Raw genomic sequence first — 12,403 nt, forward strand, 5'->3', positions numbered from 1 at the left:
CTGTCTGATTGCATACGAATTGAAAGTGTTTAGGTTTGACTTTATATTATCTGGTTTTGGTAAATTGAAGGGAAAATTGTATAATGTACAGCCAGCCTATCGCTTGTTAACTGGGTAAGGCAGCAATTGTTATGTCTGAGCACCTTATGCTTACACAAAAGATCTTTGGCTGATCACTGCGGAAAACGTTAATTTTAAGTTATGACCCTGTATGCCCATGCACCAAGCAAACATTGGCGAGATCACCTTGATATGCGTATGGCCACTTACAGACAGTTATTCTTAGATTCAGCAAACCTGCCTATTCTTTCTGCAGTTTCTTGTGTCCAGTTCAATTAATGGCTCAAATAATTTTCCGTCAGAGCATTATTTTTTATGAACTGATCATGCAGGGATTTTTCAGCATACCAGGACAAATGTGATCAATGCTACAAGTTATCTTGATTCTAAAAACAAGCGTTTGTCTTCATTCCTGTTTATTTGCTTCTTCTTTTTTTTTTCTTTTAGAGAATTTCTACGTCTTGGAAACCCTTTGAACTGTGCAGCTTGGGACAAGCGATTATTGAAACAGTACAGAGTACACAAGCCTAGTTCTCTCAGCTATGAACCAGAAATGAGAAGTAAGGAGGTTTAATAAAAATTTCTGTCTGGATGGGTCAGTCCACTAAAAAGTGTGCTTTTTTTTTTTTTGTAGCTATATGCAGAATGTTGTGTATGCTACAAGTGTGAAACCTAACTGTAGTAGTTCCCAACTCTGCCTGGGTGCTTACTGACCTTGGCATGGTCCAGCATCAGCTAATGCATTTTTCATACACAACCGATAAAAGAATAAATCCAACAGGGACAGTGAGAACCCATCTTAACCACTTGACCTCTGGAAAATTTATCTCCCCTCATGACCAGGCCAATTGTTTTTTATTTAGCACTGCGTTACTTTACCTGACAATTGCGCGATCATGGGACGCTGTACATTACATTTATGTATTTTTTCCCCACAAATAGAGCTTTCTTTTGGTGGTATTTAATCATCTCTGGGTTTTTTTATTTTTTGCACTATAAACAAAAAGACTGCAGATTTTTCAAAAAACCCAAAAAACAATATTTTTACTTTTCTGCTATAAAACATATCCATTAAAAAATATTGAATTTCTTCATAAATTTAGGCCAATATTTATTGTGCTTTATATTTTTGGTAAAAAGGATATCCTAATAAGCGTATATAGATTGGTTTGCACAAACATTTTAGCATATACAAACTATGGGATATATACTGGAATTTCTATTTTTTTTTTTTTTAAACATTTTTTATACTAGTAATGGCGGCTATCAGTGACTAATAGCAGGACTGCGATATTGCAGTGGTCAATTTAACACTTTGTGGGAACCAGTAACACTAATACAGTAATCAGTGCTAAAAATATGCACTGTCACTTTACTGATGACACTGGCTAGGAAGGGGTTAAACATCTAAGGCGATCAAAGGGTTAAATATGTGCCTAACCTGTGTTTTTGTGTACTATGTGTACTTCTTTTATTAATGGATGTAATGGATTTTCAGCAGGGAAAGAAAATCTATCACATCCCTGCTGACAGGACGGAGCTCTTCATTGTTTGCATATGCATAGCTCCATCTGCCCTATCTCCTTGACGATCGACAGGTGTCGGTGGATATACATTCGCCCGCACCCGCTGATCAGCTTCTACTCTGGCTAAGCACATCTGAAGCGATGTGCCTGAGGTGCTTGCGCCCCCAGGTGGAAGTGCAGAATCACGTGTATATACAGTACCTTGCGAAAGTATTCTACCCCCTTGAACTTTGCGACCTTTTTCCACATTTCAGGCTTCAAACTTTATTGGATATTTCAAACTTTGTTAACAAATAAAAAAACTGAAAAATTGGGCGTGCAAAATTAATCAGCCCCTTTACTTTCAGTGCAGCAAACTCTCTCCAGAAGTTCAGGGAGGATCTCTGAATGATCCAATGTTGACCTAAATGACTAATGATGATAAATAGAATCCACCTGTGTGTAATCAAGTCTCCGTGTAAATGCACCTGCACTGTGATAGTCTCGTTTAAAGCGCAGAGAGCATCATGAAGAACAAGAAACACACCAGGCAGGTCCGAGATACTGTTGTGGAGAAGTTTGAAGCCAGATTTGGATACAAAAAGATTTCCCAAGCTTTAAACATCCCAAGGAGCACTGTGCAAACAATAATATTGAAATGGGAGGAGTATCAGACCACTGCAAATCTACGAAGACCTGGCCATCCCTCTAAACTTTCAGCTCATACAAGGAGAAGACTGATCAGAGATTCAGCCATGAGGCCCATGATCACTCTGGATGAACTGCAGAGATCTACAGCTGAGGTGGGAGACTCTGTCCATAGGACAACAATCAGTCGTATACTGCACAAATCTGGCCTTTATGGAAGAGTGGCAAGAAGAAAGCCATTTCTTAAAGATATCCATAAAAAGTGTAGTTTAAAGTTTGCCACAAGCCACCTGGGAGACACACCAAACATGTGGAAGAAGGTGCTCTGGTCAGATGAAACCAAAATTTAACTTTTTGGCAACAATGCAAAACGTTATGTTTGGCATAAAAGCAACACAGCTCATCACCCTGAACACACCATCCCCACTGTCAAACATGGTGGTGGCAGCATCATGGTTTGGGCCTGCTTTTCTTCAGCAGGGACAGGGAAGATGGTTAAAATTGATGGGAAGATGGATGGAGCCAAATACAGGACCATTCTGGAAGAAAACCTGATGTAGTCTGCAAAAGACCTGAGACTGGGACGGAGATTTGTCTTCCAACAAGACAATGATCCAAAACATAAAGCAAAATCTACAATGGAATGGTTCACAAATAAACATATCCAGGTGTTAGAATGGCCAAGTCAAAGTCCAGACCTGAATCCAATCGAGAATCTGTGGAAAGAACTGAAAACTGCTGTTCACAAACGCTCTCCATCCAACCTCACTGAGCTCGAGCTGTTTTGCAAGGAGGAATGGGCAAAAATTTCAGTCTCTTGATGTGCAAAACTGATAGAGACATACCCCAAGCGACTCACAGCTGTAATCGCAGCAAAAGGTGGCGCTACAAAGTATAACTTAAGGGGGTTGAATAATTTTGCACGCCCAATTTTTCAGTTTTTTATTTGTTAAAGTTTGAAATATCCAATAAATTTTGTTCCACTTCATGATTGTGTCCCACTTGTTGATTCTTCACAAAAAATTACAGTTTTATATCTTTATGTTTGAAGCCTGAAATGTGGCAAAAGGTCGCAAAGTTCAAGGGGGCCGAATACTTTCGCAAGGCACTGTATACATGTGTAAATCTGTTAGGGGGAGCGGTGGTTAATAGCCACAGAAAGTGTGCAGATCCAAAAACTCAAGCATAAATATAAAGTTGAAACGTGTATAAGAAGCTGTTGGGTGGTTCAAATGTCCAGAATCCCTAAACTATCAGTTTTGGGTGAACTATCTAGCCTTACTAGCTAGTCTCCTGGCAGATGTAAAAGACAAATATTAGTGCAGCTCTGTAGTCATTAATGCATCCTCATGTAAATCTCACAGCTAGATAAGACTGATTTACAAAATCTTTGGCAGATAAAACCTCTCCTCCCATTTTAAAAGTGTGTAATTTGTGTACTAAATGGTTTGCAATATTTAAAATGAAGATACTGCTTTGTTAAAGTGGTTTATGAATTTTCATAATTCATGACCAATGGCATTATGACATTTGATAGCGCTACTTTAAATGGTGGCATAATGATGCATCCCTTTGAGTTAAAGCTATACACCTTGTAGGGCCTGTTCACACCTGAGAAGAGCGATTTTCAGGCATTTTTATTTGGGCGTTTTGCAAGTGTATTATGAGTGTATTGCAAGCATTTTACTTGTATATTCAAGCTTCAGGTATCCTATAGAAAGCACTAAGGAAGGGGGGGGGGGGTGGGATTAGGGGTGGAAGACTGCTTTTCTGCCAGAAAACATGCAAAAAAAATGTTCACAAAATGCTCATGTTGCGCATTTTTCAGGCGTTCTCATTGACATCTATGGGGCAAGTCTACCTAAAAAGAAGCTAATTTTTTAGCTACAGGCAACAAAATGCTCGCAGGTGAATGAGGGGCATTGAAACAAGTGGGGTTTTGTTTATCAAGCGTATTAGAGCTACAAGTTTCAAGCAGAAAATTGATCAGGTGTGAACGGGGCCTTACACATGAACAATCTGACATTGCACAAGGCTTACCTAAATTCTTCTCCTAAATTGGTTCTCGGTGGGCGATGTAAAGATGAGACAGGTTAGAAAAACGTGTTCGATTCATCTTAAACCCCCCTCCCCCCCCCCCAAAGTAAGCCAGCACCAGTGGTGTTTGCGTCAGATTTCCCCTGCTTCCCACCGTAGGCCCAGACATGAAAGGCGGGCACTCCTTGCCTTCCCCTGCCTATTGACTAATAGGTGTTATAGGTGTCCTTATGTGCCTATAGTGAAGCCTAAAGGGTGGTGAGGAATTTAAGCAAGGTCTGGTCATTATCTGCATAATAGAGTGGCTATTTAGCTTAAGGCTGTATTCACACCTCGCCGTCTTGAATCGCGGGCAGATATGCCGCGATTTTGCTTGTGATTTCAAGATGCCCAGGTGTAAATGGCAAATTACTGAATGCCCATTTTCATTCATTTGAATGGCACCTAAAATCGCAGTGCGGTTCTGCCGTGATTGTTGCATGATAAATCATGTGGCAAGCCGCATCACCTGAAGCTTGAAGCCCTAAAGAAGCTCTTGAATTTTTTTTGGGCGACATGATTTACGCAATGCATGTTTTTAATGAGTTTGCAACTTATCTTTTTTTCAGTATTATTCAAAAATGACCAAGACCATAATGTATGACCACCCATGTGGTGTTAATGTGCCACTGGTGACTAGAATTTGTAAAATATTTTTGCTTTATAGTGTGGATATTTTAATCAAGCGCTCCCTGTGTTTTTCCTTCCACCCCCGTTTTTATTGCATATTTTGTTTTCAGCTTCCAAAGTTTGAACAACTGTCAGGTCAGCCCGTCTGTTCCAAAATGACAGTATAGCCACAGATAAGATGGAAATGCAGTCTGTTTATTTCCACTCCTGATGGGATGGTAGACAGGACTTGTTATTATCTTAACTTAATACTAATTAAATGATGAGATCTTACACAGCTTTGGAATTTAAAGGCCGCGGCCGTTTAATGCTTGTTAAAATTATCATTAACAAATTCATAAATCAGAATTGACCTGATTACCAAAATCCGGGTCAAACAAATCCAACTTAACTTTTTATAAATTATCCACATCAAAATTCAATAATAAAACATACACAAGCATCGTCCACCTTTGCATTACACACAGGTGACCAAAACAGGCATAAACTGACCGCGACAAAATTAAGAAAAAACAGGGGTGGGGGGGAGGGAGACAAAACTTGAACTTGACACGGCGATCTCTTCTGAGGTGATTGAAGACTTGTGAGAATGAGCCCCCTTATATAACCATAGGCAGGCTCTAAAGGCGGGATAAAAACAGGTTAAAACCAGAATTAAACTTAAACTCCCTAGCTACACATATCTCATAATATGATTGGGGGGTTATCTGACCAAACAAACACCTGAATTCTTAATCTGAGCTAGTAACAGCTAAAACTATAGCCTGTCCTCTAACTGCCTTGTTAAAATTTTTTAAATTGGCCTGTCACCATCCCATCTGTAAAAAGGGGCTTATTCAAACCCCTTTTTCCTTACATGGGATGGTAGACAGGACTTGTTATTATCTTAACTTAATACTAATTAAATAATGAGATCTTACACAGCTTTGGAATTTAAAGGCCGCGGCCGTTTAATGCTTGTTAAAATTATCATTAACAAATTCATAAATCAGAATTGACCTGATTACCAAAATCCGGGTCAAACAAATCCAACTTAACTTTTTATAAATTATCCATAAGACAGGAGGCTCACGCCCTCCTGTCACCACCCCACCACGCGGCCTTTTCTACACATGTACCCAGGTTGGCATTAAAAACATCTATCCCCAGATCCGACAGATGTACATCGTCAGACCTGTAAAAATCGGGGGTCCCACCTTCCAGCTCTAAGTGTCTGAAAGAGAAGACACCGATCCCGCTTAATAATTTAGATAAAGCTTGGTTAATTCTCCTCCTGACTCTTTCAAGGGGCTTAAGCTGAGCATGTCTAAACCACAAGAGTCTGGGTATAATTTCGGAAAATACAAACCGTATACCTGGATAGACAGACCTCAAATAGTTAAAATCGTCACGAATTTCGAAAACAAGATCCAGAGTCCTAAACTTCCCTATGTCGTTCCCACCCAGATGAACCAACATCACATCCGGGGGAGGAAGGACTCCTAGTAGCCTAGAGATTTCCGGTAAAAACTCATGCCAGAGCATGCCCCGTTTACTAAACCATTGAATATGATACTTCCGTGGATCCAAGCCAATGTTTTCGGTATAACAGCGTCTTCTGGCCCTTGCGCGTGCCCAATGTACGAACGAGTGGCCGATGATCCAGATCGATAAACATTGATATCCTGAAAATATCAACACGACACATTAGGACGAACATACGTACGGAATGCATCCGATTTCCATCTACCAATATTTTTTAACATTTGAACATTCACTCCCAATCTGGCGGCCTCCGTGGCAGCGCCAATCCTGAAAGAATGAGAAGAGATACAACAGTGATCTAAACTCAGGTATTTCAAACATTTTTTCAACACCGCGTCAAACTGATACTTGGTTAAACTCCTACCAGTTTGATGAACAAACAAGGAGCCACTGCAGGATAACCTCACAGATAAAAAACGCTTCAAAAGCAAAACTGGACATATATCAGAAGTCACGTATTGATTAAGATGAATCCATTTGCCGACACCTAGCTGGTCAGTTTTGGAGGATCGCAGCAAAATACTGATAGAGGACGCATAAATCTTAACATCCGAAAATCGCAAACCGGAATCGCTATTAACATTGTATATTAACTCTGAAATTCTCAACGCCGCAAAAAACATAAGCGAAAACGCCGCCTGAAACATATCCGACTCGTATTCGGAAAAACAAACATGCACCGTTGCACGACACAACCGCTCCAAAAGGCGAGGGGTAACCGCCTCCCTGCGATCAGGGTGCCAATTCGACCTCCTATAGCCTTTTAGCGCCTGGCGCACGGAAAAAAACGACGAACAAGGTGGATGATTATCCAATTTCATAAAAAAGGAAACACCCGCCAGCAATTTGTTAATATGCGACCAAGAGTAATTTTTTGAGAACAAAAAATTTAAAAAAGAAAGAACCAAAGACTCGGAAAAGGAATCATGAGAGACGCCACGCGAAGTTAGGTGTGATTTCCAAACTTGCCAGGCCGATAGATATCCGGCCAGTGTAGACGGGGCGAGCGAAAGTGCAATATTATGCGATACCAAGTCTAAACTATGTCCCAAAGCCGATCTGGATAAAGGCAGCTGGTCCGGTCCGCTTCTGGAAACAGCTGAAAAAACCGCTCCATCTGCAGACGAGATAAAGAATCTGCCATACAGTTGTCTTTACCAGGCACATAAGAAGCCTTGATCCATATGTTCAACCGCAGACATTTGGAAACAAGGTATCGCAACAACCTAATGACAGGTGGGGATCTGGAGGAAAGACAGTTGATAGCAAACATCACTCCCCTATTATCTGTCCTTACCATTAAACGTTTATTCCTAAACTGGGTTCCCCAAACCTCCAGAGCAACCACAATAGGAAATAACTCCAGCAAAACGCTGTTCCGAGTATAACCCAACTGCAGCCATCTGTCCGGCCAAGAATCCGCGCACCAGTGAGTTCGCCAAATAGCGGCAAAACCCACAGAGCCCGCAGAGTCCGTAAAAAGACAAAAGTCCTTGTCAATAACAAAGTCTTCTTGCCATATCGTCTTACCATTAAAATAAAACAAAAACTGTAACCATACCAGCATATCTTCCTTAACCTCAGAAGACAACCTAACATGGGATGATGGGGATTTCAGACCCGATATAATACTGTACAACTTACGGGAAAACAACTTACCTAACGGTATGATCCTGGAAGCGAATGCTAACAAACCTAGCAACGATTGCATTTCTTTTAGCGTCGTCTTTTTCCTTCGAATCATTTGCAGCAGGCAGTCCTGTGACTTTTCAACTTTTTCAAGTGGTAGACTAAATTCCATGAGTTCGGTATCAATAGTAATACCTAAAAATTGAACCCTAGTAGAAGGCCATTCTGTTTTTTCATGAGCCAAAGGAACCCCAAACTGCTCGCATACCCCAAAAAATGTTTGAAGCAAGTGCAAACAATCAGTGGAATTCGCCTGACCCATAAACAAAAAATCGTCCAGATAATGAACGATATCATCAAGACCAGCCCTGAATGAAACTACCCACTCTAAAAAAGTAGAAAAGCATTCAAAATAAAAACACGACAAGGAACAACCCATAGGGAGACATTTGTCGAAAAAATAATGATTCAAAAAGAAAAAACCGAGAGAGTTAAAAGAATCAGGATGAACCGGTAAAAGGCGAAACGCGGATTTAATATCGGTCTTTGCTAAAAGAGCCCCCTTTCCCAACTTCCTCAAAACCACCAGAGCATCCTCAAAAGAAGAGTATTGAACCGAAGCTTCATCCTCGCCAATCTCATCATTCAGCGACGCCCCAAAGGGAAACGACAAATGATGGATAAGGCGATAAGTATTAGGTTCCTTCTTCTGAACAATGCCCAACGGAGATATCCGGAAATTGGGAAATGGGGGGGAAAGAAAAGGACCTGCAAACCTACCCGCCGAAATTTCCTTACCTATTTTTTCTAACACTATGTCCTCAAGGTGATCGACCGACTTGAGGTTCTTAACAATTGTGCAACCGTAACCCGAAAAAGAAGGCAAATAGAACCCGTCAGAAAAACCATCAGTTACCAGAGTGGCTTTCTCCCGGTCTGGGTACAGCTGCAGCCACGGTAACATTGCGCGAAGTTTCACCGGGGTTATGGCCTTTTGAAAAATTACTGGATTGTTGTGAACTGTGCATCTTTTTGAAGCACTTGGCGATGGGGTGGGAACCTGCGCAAAAGGAACATTCGTGTTTATATTTGCAGGTTCCCGGCCACTTACACTGGGAGTCATTGTATGAAAAACAAACTCCCTTGCGAAAGGAATGAGGGGCGGGCTGCTGTTGAGCCCCCGGGACGGCCTGTCTACCGAAATTGGATTTGGGCAAAAACAGATCCAGCCAAAGGCTGACATCCTTCACACCCCATTTTAAATGCTGTTGTACGGACAACTTCTGGCGGAAGGCTACATCATAAGAAAACCAAGCCGTTCCGCCAAAGTTTTTATAAGCTTCCAAAATTATATCTAAGTGTTGAAATAAACCAACACTCTTACCCGGGTGCTTCTCACATAATACGGCAGCATAAATAAAAAATGCCTGTAACCAATTATTAAAAGTCTTAGTAACAGGCCGCCTCCTGTCGTCCTCATCTTTTTTGTCCCCCTTTGATACAAACTCCCTGACTGATGGCAGAAGAGAGAGTAGATCGATAAACTTACCATTCCATATCTTCTCCTTTATACCGTCAGAAAGGTGATAACCCAATGGTGACAACTCGCATGGCAGAGCCTCCCTGAGACATGTCTCTGGGAGATTCTGTGACTTAGCTAGGGCAATAGAAGCAGGGACCGGAGGAGAAGCAATACTGGGGGTCGGTTGACCCACTGGAGATTGCACATTCACAGCTAAAAGCCCACCAGATGGTGCCCAAACGTCCAAAGGGGAAGGTTCATGTACCGCAGTCAACATAGATGTGGAGGATACAGGAAGGTTGTGAGGACTAGAAGCAACAGGCACAGCTGCTACTGCAGCCGCAGAAGACACAGGCATAGGTGAAGAAATAGGCATAGCATCAGAGGATAGTGACAGTGAAGGATTGACATCGGTAGATGAAGCCGGCAAAGGATTGGAGGACTGTAGAATAGCTTGGAAAGAGCTTAAAAACCCCTTCATTAATTCTGACAGTGCCTCTGTCGTATTGGGCCTGGTAATAGGCCCTCCCGGAGCCCCCCCTACCCTGCTGATCGCATCGGGAAGGGGGGGGCAAGCAGACCCTCCTATCGCTGAATTGGGAACAAGTGAGGGTGATTGGAAAGCCATGCCCCCCATCGGGGCCTGAACAGTGGAAGCATGTGAGGTAGAGGGGCCCTGAGACCCCTGTAGTGCATCGATACCCCTGGACCCTTGTGCCATGGCAGATGCAGCACCTTGAGACCCATGTAGCGTGGCCCGAGAGGTGTAGGCAGTATTAATCTCACCTGGCCCTCTGACGGGCGGACGATCCGGGACCCTCAGGCGACGATCCTCTTCTGGTGCAGGAATCGAAGGACCTCCGGCGGAACGAGGAGTAGGCCCACTCCTCTCCGATGTTCGCGAAGATGGACGTGCCGACTGCACCCGTCCAGCGTCGGTGGTCGGCGAGAAGCGTCGTCGCGGAGCCCGTCTCCTCTTCGCCGGGGCGGCATCATCTGCTGCAGGTCTTCTCGATCCTCTTCTGCGCAGGTCCGCGCTCCGGACGTCAGGATTCTGCGCCGGAGACCTCCGTCCCTCACCGGTGACGACATCCAACACCCGACTTGACCCGGCGACCGGCTCCGTCACAACCGCGGGACGAATGACCTCTTCCGGTGACGCGCCTTGACTCGCGGCGGACGGCATCTCCAGGCAACGTCGGATCCACTCCTCGGCTCCCGCTTCGCCGGCCCGCTCGATGAGGCGTCGCAGAAGACTCATGTTGCTAGAAGACTGGAACTGGTAAGTTGACCCGAAGCTCCAATGCTATCCAGGGGAACGAAACTTGACCCGAAGCTCTTCTTTCTTCAGCGGTACCGGGGCCTTGACCCGAAGTCTTCCTCCCGAAACACCGGCAGCTTGACCCGAAGCTCCAGGAACACCAGCACGGCAGTTGACACGAAGAACCTGCAGACACCGGCGGCAAGAAAGCCCGACGGCCCGTTAGAAAAAGGTCAGTCAGACAAAACTTGAACTTGACACGGCGATCTCTTCTGAGGTGATTGAAGACTTGTGAGAATGAGCCCCCTTATATAACCATAGGCAGGCTCTAAAGGCGGGATAAAAACAGGTTAAAACCAGAATTAAACTTAAACTCCCTAGCTACACATATCTCATAATATGGTTATCTGACCAAACAAACACCTGAATTCTTAATCTGACCTAGTAACAGCTAAAACTATAGCCTGTCCTCTAACTGCCTTGTTAAAATTTTTTAAATTGGCCTGTCACCATCCCATCTGTAAAAAGGGGCTTATTCAAACCCCTTTTTCCTTACATTCTTCCCACACACACACACAGCCCACTTTTCCTATGCTTCTCTGACATATTGGTGACGTTCCCATTACAGGATATAGCCTGTGTCTTTCCATTCAGCATATCTTAGATGACCTTGTACTGCTGCTGTTCCAAACGTTTCCTTTAGCTCTGGTAAAACTGACTATTTATTTATTACCTAGACATTAAGCCCGTTAAATTAACGGGCGCTAGAACATATGTGGTGAAACATTTGTAAAAACAGACTTAGCAGTAAGTCCACGCGAGCGCGCACCCGCGCACACCAACCGCTTCCAACAGTTTTGCCCGGCTGCCCGAAGTCTCTGCGCTCCAAGTCCCAACGGCTGTCCGTGGGGCACATGCACAGTAGCGCAATCCCACGCACACAGGGACTGGACGCAGAGACACTTGTACTTTATATGTATAGATTATTTAGTATACTTAGAACAGAAGGAGCTATATATATGGGGGGGGGGGGATTGTAGTGTGTTGGGGAAGGGAGGGGATTGTAGTGTATGGGGAGGGGATTGTAGTGTATGGGGAAGGGAGGGGATTGTAGTGTATGGGGGAGGGAGGGGATTGTAGTGTATGGGGGAGGGAGGGGATTGTAGTGTATGGGGGAGGGAGGGGATTATAGTGTATGGGGGAGGGAGGGGATTGTAGTGTATGGGGGGACAGAGGGGATTGTAGTGTATGGGGGGGGGATTATAGTGTATGGAGGAGGGGTTCTACAGTGCATGGGGGGATGGGTTCTGCAGTGTATGGGGGAGGGAGGGGATTGAAGCGTGGGTGGGGGGAGGGAGGGGATTGTAGTGTGTTGGGGGGGAGGGGATTGTAGTGTGTTGGGGAAGGGAGGGGATTGTAGTGTGTTGGGGAAGGGAGGGGATTGTAGTGTATGGGGAGGGGATTGTAGTGTATGGGGAAGGGAGGGGATTGTAGTGTGGGGGCAGGGAGGGGATTGTAGTGTTGGGGGGAAGGGAGGGGATTGTAGTG

At 43.9% G+C, this 12,403-nt stretch overlaps 1 protein-coding gene across 6 annotated transcripts in view; it reads left to right on the forward strand.

The window, feature by feature from the left end:
- Window positions 1-12,403, forward strand: part of WDFY3 (WD repeat and FYVE domain containing 3) — a 265,268-nt gene that overhangs the window by 80,324 nt on the left and 172,541 nt on the right. For all 6 annotated transcript variants that reach the window (XM_082259297.1, XM_082259299.1, XM_082259298.1 and 3 more), the window contains one exon: window positions 508-620. In XM_082259297.1, coding sequence (XP_082115423.1) covers window positions 508-620 — 113 coding nt within the window. The remainder of the gene's footprint in view (window positions 1-507; window positions 621-12,403) is intronic.

This window comes from Pelophylax lessonae, assembly GCF_965119305.1.
Source record: "Pelophylax lessonae genome assembly, chromosome: 1".
In the NCBI taxonomy this organism is placed as follows: domain Eukaryota; kingdom Metazoa; phylum Chordata; class Amphibia; order Anura; family Ranidae; genus Pelophylax; species Pelophylax lessonae.